Source organism: Melanerpes formicivorus, unplaced genomic scaffold (genome assembly GCF_026170545.1).
Source record: "Melanerpes formicivorus ecotype bairdi unplaced genomic scaffold, bMelFor1.0.p_v2 SCAF_13, whole genome shotgun sequence".
NCBI lineage: Eukaryota > Metazoa > Chordata > Aves > Piciformes > Picidae > Melanerpes > Melanerpes formicivorus.
The window spans coordinates 1852391-1870621 of record NW_027142365.1 but is presented as its reverse complement, the minus strand read 5'-3'; the positions used below and the strand labels follow the sequence as shown (position 1 = coordinate 1870621).

Below are 18231 nucleotides of genomic sequence, written 5' to 3'. Positions count from 1 at the left end.
GGTTAGATCTATGAAACAAGCAATCTCTTGAAGCCATCCAATGTTCAGGCTTAAATTGACTAATTACTTCCACCCTCCAGTGCCCACAGGAAGCTTCCCTTTCTCCTCTGTTTTCTTTTGTTGTTGTTGTTTTGGTCTTTTTTCTCCCATCTCCTTGTTCAAAGCACAGGCCAGCTTGGCCTCACAGGTAAGGGCCACCACATGATCCTCACCATCAATGCTTTCAAGATGCTTTTTGCTCCCAAGAACAACGTTAGGAAGTCTCCAAGACAAATTCAGAAGCATGCAGCAGCTGGACTCAAACTCAGAAGTTGTAATTAAAACCACATCCAAAGCCAAACAATAACCTAACAGGGTCTGGCTGCAAGGAGGAGGTGTTCAAGAGGGCACTGGACGTGGCACTTGGTGCCATGGTCTAGCAGTCATGAGGTGTTGGGTGACTTGCTGATCTTTGAGGCCTTTTCCAACCCTGTTGATTCTGTGATTGTATGCTAGGAGCCATGCTAATAGAATCAGAGAGTCATTTTGGGTGGAAAAGATCATCAGGGCCAACCATTAGCCCAGCACTGTCAGGTCACCACTACACACCATGGCCCTCAGCACCACACCTCTAAGCAGGAGGGTCTCCCTCTTGAGATGAAGGATAGATAGTAGAAGAATAACCCTATTCTTTATCTGAGCACTGTAATCAGTCTCTGCAGCTCTTCTGCTTGAAGATAAAGGAATCCTAGAGGTCTTTTCCAACCAAAAGACTTCTAAGATCATGAGGTCCAGCAGTCAGCCTAACACCACCATGGCCATTACACCATGTCCCAAAGTGCCATGGCCACAGTGCTTTTTGGACACCTCCAGGGATGGGGACCCCAGCACCTCCCTGGGCAGCCTGTGCCAATCCCTGACCACTCCTTCAGTACAGAAATTCTTCCTAGTACCCAACCTAAACCTCCCCTGGTGCAACTTGAGGCCATTTCCTCTCTTCCAACCAAAGGCAAGTAAAGAAACTTTCTGTCTTTACAGAATACAGAATTAACCAGGTCTTCCTATCACCTGATACTAGGGAGAAGAGACCAACCTCCACCTGGCTCCAACCTCCTTTCAGGGAGTTGGAGAGCACCAGAATATCTCCCCTTAACCTCCTCTTCTCCAGGCTGAACCACCCCCAGCTCCCTCAGCTGCTCCTCAGCAGCTCCAGACCTTTCACCAGCTCCATTGCCCTTCTCTGGACACGTTCCAGCCCCTCACCATCCTTGGAGTGAGGAGCCCAGGCTTCAAGGTGTGTGGCCTCACCAGTGCAGACTACAGGGGCAAAGTCCTTCCCTGCTCCTGCTGGCCACACCAGTGCTGCTCCAAGCCAGGATGCTGTTTGCCTTCCTGGCCCCTGGGCTGCCTCATGCCCAGCCCTCTGCCAAGCTCCTGCTCCCATGGCAAGGCTCATCTGCTATCATTGCCAAGCATCTGTTGTGACAACCGCTCCTTCTGACCACGTTCTTCCTGCCAGCCTCACCACAGCTGTCTGTAACAAGCTGCAGGACTTGTTCCCCCTGCACTGGGGCACCTGGTGCACACTCTGACCAGCAACTGCTGTTGAATAACCACAAAGCACTGAACTTGCCAGTGCAGTGGCCAGGCTGCAAAACCAAGCTTCCAAAACTCCTTCAGCTACATCAACCTCTTGGTTCTGTTAGCACAGGGCTGCTACTGCAACCCCCTTTGCTTTGCACATCACTTCCTGCCTTCCCAACCACTCCAGAGGAGAAAATATTTGTTCTGAGAAGAGAAAAAGCCAAACAACAAAAGAATTATCCCAACTGCCTCTGGGGGAGCACCACCAAGACTGTCCCACCAGCAACAACACACAAACCCCAAGCCCTCAGTGCAAACAAACCAATCCAAACCACAACCACACACACAAAGCCCTCAGCTGCTTGAGATGTCTCTCAGCTGCAGACTTCCATCTGTGAAGGAGACTGACAGTGCAAAAAAGGAACCCCCAAACCAAACAAAGCCAAGGAAAAGAATATCTTTTCTAGCAGACTAGGGGAAGTGAAGTGGGGGTGAACCTTGAAGGTGAGTCCAGCAGCCCCTCTGGAAAGCAGATGAGTGCATAGAAAGGCTGAGATGAAGGAAGAGGTCCTCACCTTTCCAACAAAGGTTAGATCCTCCGTGAAGTTCCCCTCATAGACAGAGTCATCCTCCAAAAGCAGGATGCCAGAACCCTTCATGTGAAAAGCAGAAGCACAACAAGGTCACTCCCTTGCACTATTTATGAGTTCCACACCAACCAGCACCCCCCCAGAGCCCTCCTCTGCAGGGCTGCTCTCCATTCCTTCATCCCCAGCCTGGATTGATACCAAGGATTGCCCCACCCCATGTGCAGGACCTTGCACTTGGCCTTGTTGAACCTCAGGAAGTACACATGGTCCCACTGCTCCAGGTCCCTCTGGATGGATCCCACTCCTACTGCACTGACTCCACTGCTCCAGGTCCCTCTGGATGGATCCCACCCCTACTGCACTGACTCCACTGCTCCAGGTCCCTCTGGATGGATCCCACCCCTACTGCACTGACTCCACTGCTCCAGATCCCTCTGGATGGATCCCATCCCTACTGCACTGACTCCACTGCTTCAGGTCCCTCTGGATGGATCCCATCCCTACTGCACTGACTCCACTGCTCCAGGTCCCTCTGGATGGATCCCATCCCTACTGCACTGACTCCACTGCTTCAGGTCCCTCTGGATGGATCCCACCCCTACTGCACTGACTCCACTGCTCCAGATCCCTCTGGATGGATCCCATCCTTACTCCACTGACTCCACTGCTCCAGGTCCCTCTGGATGGATCCCATCCCTACTGCACTGACTCCACTGCTCCAGATCCCTCTGGATGGATCCCATCCCTACTGCACTGACTCCACTGCTCCAGGTCCCTCTGGATGGATCCCACTCCTACTCCACTGACTCCACTGCTCCAGGTCCCTCTGGATGGATCCCATCCCTACTCCACTGACTCCACTCAGCTTAGTGTCACCTACAAACTTGCTGCCAGTGCACTCAGATCCCACTGGCCCTCACTCATGAAGACCCCAGGGACCCCCGAGGGGCTTTGCTTTCCACCCATTTCCCTACAACCAGAGACAAAAAGTGGGTTCCTGTTCTAAGAAGAGTCCCCAAGACTTTGCTCCTGGGCCAGACTCATGCTCCTCCCTAGCCTCTGACCTCCAGGTGCCTGCAGCCACTTGTCTCATCCTTTGCAGGAGAATAGGGAGGAAAGAGGAAGGAGGCTGCTGAGGCCACTCAGCTTTGTCCCTTTGCTGTGCAGTCAAGCAGGCTTTAATGAGCTGCTCCCAAGCCTGCCTAACCTAACTCCTTCCCTTCCCTCCCCAGTGCCACTAGCACACACTGTAGAGAAGGAGCACCAAGCTGCAGGGCAGCCTGAGGAGGATCCCAGTGGAGGGAGAGTCTTTTTGCTGGGGCTTTAAGCCATGCTTTGAGCCCAAAGATTGGAGCAGGCCCACAGCAGCCAGAAACAAGCCCACCCGTGGTCACTTTCAGAGCTGCAGCACATTTTCCACTGGAATGCTTTCCTTGATGGAAAGCTCCTTGTTCTTCTGGCAAAAACAAAAGGTTTCCAAGGGAAGCTTCTTGGCCACAGCAATTTTCCACTAGGAAACCTGAAGTGCCTGCTCCCCCCACGGAAGCTGTGTGAAGTGAGAGAAGCCTTTGGCTGCTGGCAGGCCAAAAGAGAGCTTTCATTTTGGCTGCCCTGTGGATGGAGGGTTTATGGAAAGCCCTCCTGACAGAGTTTCCATGCTAAACATTCTCTCCCAGTCTGGTGAGTGGGGAAGGGGTTGTTTGTTTTCTCAAGCCTGTATTTTCCTCCCCAGAGGAGATGCTTTTCTTTCCAAGCCAGGCCCTAAACCATGCCAACCCCTTCTTGCCCCACCAACATCTAAACTCTCCATGAACTGGACAGCCAGCTGGTCAAAGAGAAGGGAAAGGCTTTGTGATCTCCAAGGTAGGTGAAGCATCCCATAGAGCTGCACTGCTTTACATAGGAGCTCTGCTCTCTAGCTGTAAGCTGATGGGCAGCTGACCAGCCAGACCTAGAAGGTGCCTGAGCAAGAGCAAGAAGTGGCAGTCTCACCTCTGCTTCCCACCTGCCACCTCAGGAAGATGGCAAGCAACAAGGCTAAAGCTGCACTTTGTGCTTCAAGGTGGTTATGGTCAAATATCAGTGCTTCCACTTTCTTGCTTTCTGTTCTCCCCCAAAGAGAGCATCAGAGAATTTTCAGGTGGCAAAGGGCCTTTAAATGTCTTCTAGTCCAACCCCCCCTGCAGTCAGCATGGAGAGCTTTAACTAGATCAGGTGCTCAGAGCCCCATCCAGCCTGACCTGGTTGGTTTCCAGGGATGGAGCATCTCCCACCACTCTGGACAGCCTGTGCCAGTGTCCCATCCTCCCCACTGTAAAAAACTCTGCCTTGATGTTGAAGATTGAGAATCAGAGAATTGTCAGGGCTGGAAGGGACCTCAAGGCTCAGCCAGTTCCAACCCCCCTGCCATGGGCAGGGACACCTCACACTGCAGCAGGTTGCTCACAGCCACATCCAGCCTGGCTGCAAACACCTCCAGGCAGGAGGCTTCCACCACCTCCCTGGGCAGCCTGTGCCAGGCTCTCACCACCCTCATGGGGAACAACTTCTTCCTCACATCCAATCTCAATCTCCCCACTTCTAGTCTTGCTCCATCCCCCCCAGTCCTATTCCTCCCTGACACCTTCAAAAGTCCCTCCCCAGCTTTCTTGGAGCCCCCTGCAGATCCTGGAAGGCCACAATGAGGTCTCCTCAGAGCCTTCTCCTCTCCAGCCTGCACAACCCCAACTCTCTCAGTCTGTGCTAGCAGCAGAGCAGCTCCAGCCCTCTGCTCATCCTCATGGCCCTTCTCTGGATACCTTCCAGCACCTCCAGATCCTTCCTGGCACAAAGGCTCCAGAACTGGACCCAGAGCTCCAGCTGTGGTCTCAGCAGAGTGGAGCAGAGGGGCAGAATCCCCTCCCTTGCCCTGCTGGCCACACTTCTCTTGCTGCAGCCCAGGCTCTGCTTGGCTCTCTGGGCTCACTGCTGGCTTCTGCTGAGCTTCTCCTCCCCCAGCACCCCCAGGTCCTTTTCTTCAGGCTGATGTTGCCCTTGATGGGGAATTGCAGGTCCCATCCTTTTAGCAAGTCCACTGGAGATGTGTACTCACCACCATTTTGTCAGCATGGAATGTCCTTTGGTAGCAGACACCTGACTGGGTCACCACGATGCCTGGGCCGTGCCTGCGGTCATCCAGCCACGTCCCTATGTATCTCTCCCCCCTAGAAGGCAACAGCAAAACCAACCCAAAACAATTATGTTCTTCTCCCCTGCTGTATTAGATCCTGCTCAATTTGATGCACCACCTCCTAGTGTGACCAGCAGAAGCAGGGCAACAACTGTCCCCCTGCACTCAGCACTGGGGAGGCCACATCTTGAATAATTGGCTCAGCCTTGGGCCCCTCACTCCAAGAATGACATTGAGGGGCTGGAGTGTGTCCAGGAAAGGGCAACAAAGCTGGAAAAGGAGCAGCTGAGGGACCAGGGATTGCTCAGCCTGGAGAAAATGAGGCTGAGGGGAGACCTTCTGGCTCTCTGCACCTCCCTGAGAGGAGGCTGGATCCAGGTGGGGGTTGGTTTCTTCTCCCAAGGAACAAGGGACAGGACAAGAGGAGATAGCCTCAAGTTACCCCAGGGGAGGTTTAGGTTGGACAGCAGAGGAAACCTCCTCACTGGAAGGGTTCCCAAAAGCTGGAACGGGCTCCCCAGGGAGGTGGTTGAATCCCCATCCCTGGAGGTGTCAAAAAGAGGCACAGAGATGCTGAGGGCCATGGTTCAGCACCAGCCTTGGTAGAGTTAGAGACTGGTTGGACTCAATGATCTTAAAGGTCTTTTCCAACTGAAAGTGTTATATCTGAGGCTCCCCACAGCACAAGTGCCCTGATGGGCTACACAGACTCAACTCACATAAAGCTTCCCCAGAGTTCAAGCCTTATGGCAGAGGTTGAACACATCTCCCCCTTCATCTCCAAGTCCAGCCCATCAAACCATGAGGCTTCAGCCCTGCCAGCAGAGGGGCAAAACTGTCAAGGTACCTAAAGCCAGCTCTGGTCTCAATCACCTTTACCTGTCTTTGTCTTCCCAGACTCCATATCCACTCTTCTTGTCATTTTCCCACTCTCCAGTGTATCTGAATGGGTGCTCAGCTGAGGTGCTCTCCAGGATCCCAAACCCCTGGCGCACGTCGTCTTTGAAGTAACCTTTGTAGACCACATCATTGCCATACCTGCAGGGACAGAGACACAGAATTCAAGGCTGTGCCTATTTGATCACTGCTACTGGAGCAGGAGGCCAGGGGGGTGAGTAGAGTGAGCTCATCTGCCTCCTGAACATTCCAAATGTTCATCTGATAACCCTGGAGCTGCTTGGTGCTCACTCTTAGGAATGGGAAGCACTCAAGGCAGTCACTCCACACAGAGCTCTGCCTTGGGAGAGCCAGGCTGTAGTGACCACTGCTGAACAGAACAGAACAGAACAGAACAGAACAGAACAGAACAGAACAGAACAGAACAGAACAGAACAGAACAGAACTAACCAGGTTGGAAAAGACCTTTGAGATCATCCAGTCCAATCTATCACCCAACACCATCTGATCAACTCAACCATGGCACCAAGTGCCTCAGCCAGGCTCTTCCTAAACACCTCCAGGGATGGGGACTCCACCACCTCCCTGGGCAGCACATCCCAATGGCCAATCTCTCTTGCTGGGAAGAACTTCTTCCTCACCTCCAGCCTAAACCTCCCCTGGCACAGCTTGACACTGTGTCCTCTTGTTCTGGTGCTGGGTGCCTGGGAGAAGAGACCAACTCCCTCCTGGCTACAACCTCCCTTCAGGTAGTTGGAGAGAGCAATGAGGTCTCCCCTGAGCCTCCTCTTCTCCAGGCTAAGCAACCCCAGCTCCCTCAGCCTCTCCTCCCAGGGCTGTGCTCCAGACCTCTGGCCAGGTCCCTTCCAACTCAAACCATTCTGTGATTTCCTTTTGTCCTGTTGCTCCTTCCTTGCCAGAAGTGACTGAGCACCACACCAGATAGCTGGAGGAGACAGAGTGAGCTGTGTTCTCCACCAAGTCTGCCCAGGGCTGGTGGCTCACCATGAGCTCTCCTCCCTTCAACCACAAGCATGGATGCAGAATTACCCTAATTCCTCACCCACAAGGCACAGAAGCTGCTGTGGGAGGTGGTTACAGTGGTCACAGCTTGCAGAGCAGCTCCTGCTTTCCAGTGCTCAGGAGGCTCAGGTTTGTGTAGCCACACTGCTGTCCATCTCCAAAGCAAAGCTTCTGGAGCCTGACTTCATTACCCTGGGTTTTACACTAAGCCTTTCACAGAGAGGTGGGGACACAAAGTACATGGAATCCTTCACCCCCCTCCTCTCCCCTCCCCCAGAATCCATCTTTGGGTTTCACTTACTCACAGATTCCATAGCCTCTCATCTTGCCCTCATACCAGTGGCACTTGTAGCAGTCATAGCGGTCCTCAGACTGGCGTGGGACAAGGCAGATCCCAAACCTACAAGGGACATGTGGCAGAGGTCAAAAGGTGACTCAGTTGTCCTGGATGAGGTTTGAAAGCTAAGGAACTTCCAGACTCCCAGGTTGGTCTCTTCTCCCAGGCAAAGAGCACCAGAACAAGAGGACACAGTCTCAAGCTGTGCCAGGGGAGGTTGAATTGGGCTGCAACAGCAGAGTCCCCTGCAAGGTGTCAGTGTCCCTGTTCCCCTGGGGAGAGCCACCTCTTGCTTTGAAAACAAGCTAAGAAACAGCCTGCTTCTGGAGGCTTACCCATGCTCCACGCCGTCCCTGAAGTCCCCAACGTGGTTGCGTCCGTCACGCCACTTCAGGGTGCCCCTGTGATGTGAAGCAAGGATTGCATGAGGCAGACGACCTGCACCGCTCACAGCTGCCACAGAAGGCATCAAGGCACAGCCTACAAATGGTGGACATCAAAACCTTTTTCCCCAGGGGACAGAGACACAAATGCTGCTGGCAGCTCTTGCTTTGCGCTGCAAGGAGCAAAGGCTAAGTTTGCACTGGAGAGGAGGAGGCTGAGGGCACTGGATTGCTCCCCACAACTACCTGGAAGGAGCAGGGAGTGAGGTCTCTTGTCCCAAGGAATAAGAGGACATAGGATGAGAGGAAATGGGCCCTCAGTTTAAGAAGGATATTGAGACACTTGAACATGTCCAGAGAAGGGCAGCGAGGCTGGGGAGGGGTCTGGGGCACAGCCCTGTGAGGAGAGGCTGAGGGAGCTGGGGTTGCTTAGCCTGGAGAAGAGGAGGCTCAGGGGAGACCTTCTGGCTCTCTGCAACTACCTGAAGGGAGGTTGGAGCCAGGTGGGGGTTGGTGTCTTCTCCCAGGCAAGCAGCAGCAGAACAAGAGAACAGAACAAGCTGTGCCAGGGGAGGTTCAGGCTGGAGGTGAGGAAGAAATTCTTTCTAGCAAGAGAGCTTGGCCATTGGGATGTGCTGCCCAGGGAGGTGCTGGAGTCACAGTCCCTGGAGGTGTTCAAAAACCCTGTTGACATGGCACTCTGGGACACAGTTTACTGGCCATGGTGGTGGGAGGTCAGTGGTTGGACTCAATGACCTTAAAAGGTCATTGACCTGAAACAGTTCTGTGATGGACCATCATGGGGTTTGTGCCCTACAAGGAGCAGGAAGAATCCCCTTCCAAGTTCCCCAATCTCAGAAGCACTTAGCAGAGTTGCTGGGTCATCCATCCGGGGACCTGCCACGTGGTCCTTTTGTCACTGCAGGGCCACATGTGATGGAGCTGCAGCTCCAGCAGGGCACATGCCTGCAGAGGACAGAATGGCACCGTGGGGTCCAGCACTCCCTGGTGCTGAGCGCTAGGAAAACAAAAGAGACAAGCGCTGGCCTGGGGGGATGGTATCTCTCCATCTGCTGTGGGTGGGTGGGGGGAGGTGTAGGAGCGAGTACACGAGGTAACAACGCAGCAACCAGACTGGAACAGCCAGCAGCAAGGTCAGGTTACAGCGTGGCTGTGCCCAGCTGCATCTCCCTCCCTCCCAGTCTCCCTCTCCACCTGCTCCCACTCGCTCTTTCAGCTCTTGCATCACCCCTGAGGCTCAGCCAGCTCCCTACACACATCCAGAGACAACAGAAGGTGGTGCAGTACCCAACCCCTGACACAGTTGTTTGACTTTCACTGAGGCTGTTTGCAGCCACCCACGTGAGGCAGGCCCTGGTTCTCTCTCCTACTGCTCCATGAGCAGATGAATGGGAAGTGGGTGTAAAAAACCATCTCCTTTTGCTCTGCTAGGGCTGAGTGCTGGCAAAGGAGAGCCAGCCAGAGGCAGCCACTGCTCCAGCCACGGGGAGGGCTGCAGCTCCTTCTCGGGGGGGACATCTCCTTCCCTTTGGGAAACCAAGGGCAGATATTAGGGGAAAAAATAAAGACATTCTTCCCCAAAAGGGGAGGTTGTGGCCAGGTGGGGGTTGGGCTCTTCTGCCAGGCACCCAGCACCAGAACAAGAGGACACAGTCTCAAGCTGTGCCAGGGGAGGGTTAGGCTGGAGGTGAGGAAGAAGTTCTTCCCAGCAAGAGAGATTGGCCATGGGGATGTGCTGCCCAGGGAGGTGGTGGAGTCATCATCCCTGGAGGTGTTTAGGAAGAGCCTGGCTGAGGCACTTGGTGCCATGGCTGAGTTGACTAGGAGGTGTTGGGTGAGAGGTTGGACTGGATCTCAAAGGTCTTTTCCAACCTGGCTAATTCTACTCTACTCTACTCTACTCTACTCTGCTCAGGTTGTTGAGCCCTGCCCCAGGCTGTCCAGGGCAGCAATGGAGTCCCTGTCCCTGGAGGTGTTTCAAAGCCATGGGGATGTGGTGCCAAGGGACATGGTTTAGTGGTGACCTTCAGTGCTGGGTTGAGGGTTGGACTTGATGATCTGCAAAGCCACCTCCAACCGAAGCAGTTTGCAGCAGGGGAGGTTTAGGTTGGGTAGGAGGGAAAAATTCTTTCCTGCAAGAGTGGTCAGGGATGGGAAGAGGCTGCCCAGGGAGGTGGTGGAGTCACCATCCCTGGAGAAGCTCAAGGAATGTGTGGCTGTGGCACTTTGGGAGAGGGTTTGATGGCCATGGTGGTGTTGGGTTGAAGGTTGGACTCCATGAACTTAAAGTCCTTCTCCAACCAAAACAGTTTGATGGTTCTCTGGTTTCCAAATTCCTCTGGCAATGATTTGGATGATGGAAAGGATTTGGGTAGCACAAGACCAAACTTTCCTCACAGTCACCAGCAAAGGCTTTGCACTGGCTGCAGGATTGTTTTCATCCTGATGATAAGATTTCGTGCCCCAGGCTGAGATCTTGAACATAAACATCAGCTCGAGCCTAAGTCCTTAATTAGAGGCTCAATCCAATGCAATGTGGTCATTACCACATCACTGGGGCAGCCTCTACCATTTACTGCACGAACCAGCAGCACCAGCAAGACTTCTGCAGCAGGTCATGCAGCAGGAGTCAAGCTTTGAGCCAAATGTGTCCCAATTGTCCCCCCCAGCCCATCCTCAATTCCAAATTCCCAGAGCCTGTGATCCAGGACCTCAGCATGGGATGGACCCAGAGCCTGTGATCCAGGACCTCAGCATAGGATGGACCCAGAGCCTGTGATCCAGGACCTCAGCATGGGATGGACCCAGAGCCTGTGATCCAGGACCTCAGCATGGGATGGACCCAGAGCCTGTGATCCAGGACCTCAGCATGGGATGGACCCAGAGCCTGTGATCCAGGACCTCAGCATGGGATGGACCCAGAGCCTGTGATCCAGGACCTCAGCATGGGATGGACCCAGAGCCTGTGATCCAGCACCTCAGCATGGGATGGACCCAGAGCCTGTGATCCAGGACCTCAGCATGGAGTGGACCCAGAGCCTGTGATCCAGCACCTCAGCATGGGATGGACCCAGAGCCTGTGATCCAGGACCTCAGCATGGGATGGACCCAGAGCCTGAGATCCAGCACCTCAGCATGGGATGGACCCAGAGCCTGTGATCCAGGACCTCAGCATGGGATGGACCCAGAGCCTGTGATCCAGGACCTCAGCATGGGATGGACCCAGAGCCTGTGATCCAGGACCTCAGCATGGGATGGACCCAGAGCCTGTGATCCAGGACCTCAGCATGGGATGGACCCAGAGCCTGTGATCCAGGACCTCAGCATGGGGTGGACCACCCCAAATCCAGAGCCACTCTGGGGCATATATGCCTCCACTATTCCATCCACTAGATCCAGGCAGTGCTGCACAGGCATTAGGACCAGCTTGCATGGCCTTGCTCAGGAGAGGGGCAAAACAAAGAGTCTCCTTACTTGCCATGGGGCTTTCCCCAGCGCCACTCGCCCTCGTAGGTTGCGCTCCGGAACTTGCCCTCCAGCCGGAAGAGGTAGGTGAAGAAGCGGCAGGGGGGGGGGCTGGCTGCCTTCCCCAGTCCTGCCCCACAAGGGGAAATCTCTCTTCCCATTCAGTGCCTGGCGCACAGCCTGGTTCAGCTTCCACTGCCAAACAGCCTGGGGGAAGAGGGGAGGTGAGGCCATCCTGCCAAACAGCTCCCCAGCAAGAGCTGCTGCAGGAGAGGCAGCAGGAAGCTGCTGTGCTCCCTTCCATTCCGTGCTGTGATGCTGGCTGGGCTGCTCAGGGATGGCTCATCTGGCTGGAGAGCAGCCAGGCAGAGAGGGACCTGGGGGTGCTGATTGACAGCAGCTGAACAGGAGCCAGCAGTGAGCCCAGCGGGCCAAGAAGGCCAAGGACATCCTGGCCTGCATCAGGAACAGTGTGGCCAGCAGGAGCAGGGAGCTCATCCTGCCCTGTGCTCAGCACTGGTTAGGCCACACCTTGAGTCCTGTGTCCAGGTTTGGGCTCCTCAGTTTAAGAAGGACATGGAGACTCTTGAAGGTGTCCAGAGAAGGGCAGCAAAGCTGGGGAGGGGTCTGGAGCACAGCCCTGGGAAGAGAGGCTGAGGGAGCTGGGGTTGCTTAGCCTGGAGAAGAGGAGGCTCAGGGGAGACCTTCTTGCTCTCTCCAACTCCCTGAAGGGAGGTTGGAGCCAGGCACCCAGCTTGTGATGGGTTAACACCCATCCTGGAAGCAGGGGGGGAGAGCTTGTGAGTGCTTTGCCCTCCCTGCAGGGCGTTTTCCCCCTGGGAAACTGAGTCTGTTCCACTCCCCCTCCCTGCCCAGCTAGGGTCTAAAAGGGAGGACACTGCTGCCCACTGCAGGCTGGAGCCCACATCCTTGCTCAGTTGGTGGAGCAGGGGAGTGGTAGAGTGGAAAGTGCAGAACCTACTAATCCTGACTCATCCATCTTCTGATCAGGAAGCTAAGCTCAGTGAGCCACTGAAACAGGCTGTCCATGGAAGCTGTGGATGCTCCCTCCCTGGAAGTGTTCAAGCCCAGGCTGAATGATGCCCTGAGCAGCCTGGGCTAGGGGAAGGTGTCCCTCCCCACGGCACAGGGGTTGGAAGTGGATGATCTTTAAGGTCCCTTCCAACCCAAACCATTCTATGATCCTGATGCTCAACAGCATTTCCTCCTCCACTCAGCAGTCAATCTTTTGCCTCCACTAGAGAGCTGCCATCTCCCCTATGCCATCCTTCTGTTTCCAAACTGGGCTTCTCAGGTGGCACAGAAGCACCTTGCCCACTGCTGACCTTCATCTGAGGGTCTTTGGCAGTGAGGGAGAAGGTTTCTTCAGGGGTTATGATGGAGAATCCATACCTGTGAAGAAGAAGACATTACAGTGACTATGAAAAACTAATTTCTTAGGCAAGCAGCAGTTCCTACCCTCCTTCCTCCCCAGGAGCTAATGGAGCAGCACTTCCTACCCTTCTCCTTCCTCCCCAGGAGCTAATGGAGCAGCAGTTCCTACCCTTCCCCTTCCTCCTCAGCAGCTAATGGAGCAGCAGTTCCTACCCTCCTCCTTCCTCCTCAGGAGCTAATGGAGCAGCACTTCCTACCCTCCTCCTTCCTCCTCAGCAGCTAATGGAGCAGCAGTTCCTACCCTTCCCCTTCCTCCTCAGGAGCTAATGGAGCAGCACTTCCTACCCTTCCCCTTCCTCCTCAGCAGCTAATGGAGCAGCACTTCCTACCCTTCCCCTTCCTCCTCAGCAGCTAATGGAGCAGCAGTTCCTACCCTTCCCCTTCCTCCTCAGGAGCTAATGGAGCAGCACTTCCTACCCTTCCCCTTCCTCCTCAGCAGCTAATGGAGCAGCAGTTCCTACCCTCCTTTCTCCTCAGGAGCTAATGGAGCAGCACTTCCTACCCTCCTCCTTCCTCCTCAGGAGCTAATGGAGCTGTGACCCCATCTCAGAGGTGCTAGAGTTACCCAGAACCAAGCCCAAGGGGTGCCAAGGAGATGGGATACACAGTTTGGATCTCAGCTTCACAACCCAGTTGAACACTTCTCATTTGTGCCTCCAAGTGGAACTTTTTCACTCACAGTCCTGGAGCTGGTTTCTCCTTGTGGTTGTCATCTACCCAGACAAGCTTCAGATCAAAACTCTGGAAGCTGTTTCCCTGGAACAAAAGTGAGAAGACATTCCTGATACTGATGTCAACATCACACTCTGTCCCCATCCTGCTGAGGCACTGGGCAGCAGAGCAAGGCTGGCAGCGCTGTGAACTGCTGCTTTTGTGGTCCACATATCCATCCCACACTGTGATGGCAGACCTTGGAGATAGCATAGAGTAGGATAGCATAGAGTAGAATAGCATAGAGTAGAACAGAACAGAATAGAACAGAACAGCACAGCACAGCACCTGGGCTCACTGCAGGCTCATGTTCAGCCTACTATCAACCAGCACCCCCAGGTCCCTCTCTGCCTGGCTGCTCTCAGCCACTCTGACCCCAGCCTGCAGCACTGCTTGGGGTTGTTGTGGCCAGTGTGCTGAACCTGGCCCTTAGATGTGTCCAATCTTATGGCCTTGGACTCTGCCCACCTGTCCAGCCTGGCAAGGTCCCTCTGCAGAGCTCTCCTACCCTCCAGCAGATCAACTCCTGCCCCCAGCTTGCTGTCATCTGCAAATTTACTGATGATGGACTCAATCCCCTCATCCAGATCATCAATAAAGATATTGAACAGGATATAGGATGGGGCCCAGCCTGATCCCTGGGGGACACCACTAGTGCCTGGCTGGCACAGCCTGTAGTGGCTCACAAGTGCACCACTTAAGGAGTCACAACTGTAGTCAAGAAGCCACCAACCCAGAAGACACCAACATGGTTGAACTGTCAGGCAAAGCCTAAGTGTAATGTCACATCTCCCTCCCATCTCTAATGTCCAGATGCCCACACCAGAGAGCTGCCATCTGTAAGGATCTAGGTGGCCAAGGTTAGTTACAAGCACTGTGGAGTTCACCACAAGGTAACCCCTGATGTATCTGCCCTGTTAGTGGCAGAGGGAAGGGAGGGAGGCTGCCCCTCCTAAATCCAGGCCTGAACAGAGATATCTGCAGTGCAGATCCCTCCATGTGAGCTGCTTTCTGCTCTCATCCCACTTCAGGACATGATTCAGCTCATCCTAATTTTGGCACCTGAACAAGGTCAGGTAAACCACACCCAGATGGAGCATCCCTCTCTCCCCTGACTGTAAAGGGAGCCTGGGGGCACTTGCTCACAGCAGTGCTGAGCCATCTGCAATGTAAAGCTGGGTGAGATAATCACCACCCTATGCCCTCAGGCTTAGACCCTGCAAGCTGAGTAGGGCTTCTCAGGGTCAGGTTTGGAAGAGCCCCATCAGATATATCAGCTCACAAGGCAGTCATGAGTGTGGACACCTGAGGGGCTGGCACATGACTAAAGAGCCAGAAAGGTGCCGATGAAGAGAGCCCTGCTGGCTTACAGGAGCTGTCAGCCAGAGCAAGCCAAGCTGGCCTTGGTTAGCACGCTGCAGAGCAGCCTCAGCACACATTATGGATGGAGGCACTCCCTGCCTGCCCCACACCCAGGCCCAAATTCCTGCACCAGCCCCCAGAACACCTGAAACTTCTGCCCCTGTGCCATTGGCTGGCAGAGTCAACCACGGCAGGTCCTGCTTGCTGCTGTGCACGAGTGCTTACAGCAGAGTGTCTTTGATTCAGCAGGCTCCCATTGCTTTGGCCAGCAGCCAAGCCCTGCTGCGTGTTCAGTGTCCAAGGAACCCAAATCTGACTGTCCTTCCAACCCCCCTGAGGGGCTGCAGCCTCACCTGGATGATCACAAGGACATCATCAAAGAGCAAGATCCGGTCCGAGCGAGTCGTGCTGGCGCAGATGGGAAGATTTTTGCTATCTTCCAGCAGCCTCCTCTCAGGCACACAGAGGATGTCCTGCAGGAAGAACCACAGAGGTCACAACCATCAAGAAGCACCAGGATTTGGGGAAGGCCAGCAGGCCCTGCAGAGCCCCTCTGACTCATGGTGCAAGCTGGCAGCCCAGCGGAACCGGACACAGCACTCCACTTCTAAAGCTGGCCAGGAGGCTTCCACACTGCCCTGCTCTGTTGGCTTCCAAACCAAGCCTCAAAGGCTTGAGCCCTGTTAAGTCTCCTCCATGTGGAAGCAGGAGTGTGAGGCACCCAAAAGAGCTGCCCCATCATCAAGCCACTTTCCACCTCCCTGACTCACCGTGAATTTGTAGCTCAGGTTTTTCCACAGGGACTTGGTAAAACAAGCTTCATCCAGGACTTGGCTGATGAAAGACTCCAGCTTCACATACTCCTTGATGGCAGTGATAACCACATCCTTCTCAGAGCCCTGATGAAAGGAGGCAAGGCTTGAGCAATGCTTCAGGCATGGCTGTGCAGTGCGTTTACTCTCTGGGCTACAGCTGCGGAAAGACCTCAGCTGCTCTGAACCCAAAGGGCTCAGGAGAGGCAACCCTCAACCCCCTTGGCAAGGAAAGCCTCCAGACTCCAGCATTCTCTCTGCCACCAGCAGAAGTGTGCAGCCTTCAGCCAGACCCCTGAGCCTTTGGAGCCTTTCTCTGTGAGGAGTGGCTCACAGCACACTGTTCAGCACTTTGAGACCTGCAGGTGGGCTGCACTCCACCACTGCTGGTTGCTGCCACCGCCCCAGCTGTACCCTGGGCATCATCCCCCTTCCAGCCTGCCTGCACAGAGTCACAGCTTGCATTGGGTTGGAAGAGGACCCTCAAAGGTCACCTTGTCCAACCACCCTGCAGTGAGCAGGGACACCAACAGGCTGCCCAGGGCCACATCCACTCTGGTCTTGAATGTCTCTAGGGACGAGGCCTCAGCTGCATCCCTGCCAGGATTTTGCCACTCTCCTTGTAGAGAGCTCCCCCCTTCTGTCCAGTCTAAATCTGCCCTGCTCCAGTTTAAAACCACTGCTCCTTGTCCTATTGCCACAATCCCTTCTAGACAGTCCTCCCCCAGCCTTCCTGTAGGTCCCCTTCAGATACTGAAATGTAGTTACAAAGTCTGCCTGGATCCTTCTCTTCTCCAGCAGGAAGAGGCCAAATCCTTTTCAGCTTGTCTTTGTGGGAAAACTGCTCCAGCCCTGGACCTCTGGACCACCTCCAGCAGGTCTGTGTCCCTCTTGTGATGGGATCCCATGGAATCATAGAATCAATGGGTTGGAAAAGACCTCAGAGATCATTGAGTCCAAGCTGTCATCCAACACCATCTAATCAACTAAACCATGGCTCCAAGTGCCACATCCAGTCCCTTCTTAAACACCTCCAGGGATGGTGACTCCACCACCTCCCTGGGCAGCACATCCCAATGGCCAATTACTCTCTGTGAAGAACTTTCTCCTCACCTCCAGCCTAACCTTCCCCTGGCACAGCTTGAGACTGTGTCCTCTTGTTCTGGTGCTGGCTGCTTGGGAGAAGAGACCAACGCCCACCTGGCTACAACCTTCCTTCAGGGAGTTGGAGAGAGCAAGAAGGTCTCCCCTGAGCCTCCTGTTCTGCAGGCTAAGCAACCCCAGCTCCCTCAGCCTCTCCTCCCAAGGCTGTGCTCCAGACCTCTCCCCAGCCTCGTTGCCCTTCTCTGGATAGAGTAGAGTAGAGTAGAGTAGAGTAGAGTAGAGTAGAGTAGAGTAGAGTGGAGTAGAATTAACCAGGTTGGAAAAGACCTTTGAGATCATCAAGTCCAGGTGAGTCCCCCCAGAGAGTCCCCCCAGCACTGCACAAGGTGTTGGCATGAGGCAGCCAGGCCACATCAGCTACAGCTTCCTACCTCTTGGAGAGCCTCCTTCAGCCTGGTCAGGAGCTGTATGTAGTGCTCGATGTGGTCTCGGATAGGCTTGTGAAGAACAGTGTACAAGGCCAGAGACATGGAGCTCTCAGAGGTGAAGTCTGTGAGGAATTGCTTCAGCACTGTCTTGTGATGCTTCCAGGCTTCACTGCAAGATGGGAAATGGAGACAGAAAAGGTTCATCAGTGAATTCTGGAAATGGATTCCCACTCCCCTGCCTCCCAAACTTTCTGTGCTTCCTCCCAGAGAGGGCAGGGAAGGACTTGGAAGAGCAGGAGGCAATGTGGTCCAAACACATCTGCAGGCCACACACAGAAATAAGGTGGTGAGGCAAACCAGAGCCCCATCCACCTTGCCTCTGGCCCAGAGGTCTTCACAAACAGGACCCACACCCACAAATACTCAGACTCCAGCCTGACTTTCATGGTGGTGTTCACACTGAGAGGGTGACTCAGCTAAATGGCCATGAAGGAACTGCTGGAGAGAGATCCAGACTCCTGCCAGTGGTGCCCAGGGACAGCACAAGGGGCAAGGGACACAAACTGGAACCCAGGAGGTTCCACCTGAACAGGAGGAGAAACTTCTTTGGTGTGAGGGTGCTGGAGCCCTGTCCCAGGCTGCCCAGGGAGGTTGTGGAGTCTCCTTCTTTGGAGAGGTTCCAAAGCCACCTGGGCATTGTGCTCCTGGGCACTGTGCTGTGGGTGCCCTGCTGGAGCAGGGGGGTTGGGCTGGGTGGTCTCCTCCAAACCCCATCATGCTGGGGCTCCAGGAGCCTGCTCATCTCTAGTGCTCATGCTTTTGTTTGCTGTTTCCACGAGGCTCTGACACCATCTGGGACAAACAGTGGAAGTTTCCTGCCAGATTCCCACAGAATCCTTTCTCAGACCTCA

General features: G+C 54.5%; 1 protein-coding gene across 1 annotated transcript in view; it reads right to left on the bottom strand.

Moving 5' to 3' along the window:
• Positions 1-18231, bottom strand: part of ALS2CL (ALS2 C-terminal like) — a 35453-nt gene that overhangs the window by 12591 nt on the left and 4631 nt on the right. The window contains 12 exon segments of the mRNA XM_068145815.1: positions 2139-2216; positions 5245-5356; positions 6202-6360; positions 7544-7642; positions 7915-7980; positions 11458-11586; positions 11588-11655; positions 12795-12861; positions 13583-13659; positions 15330-15449; positions 15747-15875; positions 17324-17489. Of these exon segments, the coding sequence (XP_068001916.1) occupies positions 2139-2216; positions 5245-5356; positions 6202-6360; positions 7544-7642; positions 7915-7980; positions 11458-11586; positions 11588-11655; positions 12795-12861; positions 13583-13659; positions 15330-15449; positions 15747-15875; positions 17324-17489 (1270 nt within the window).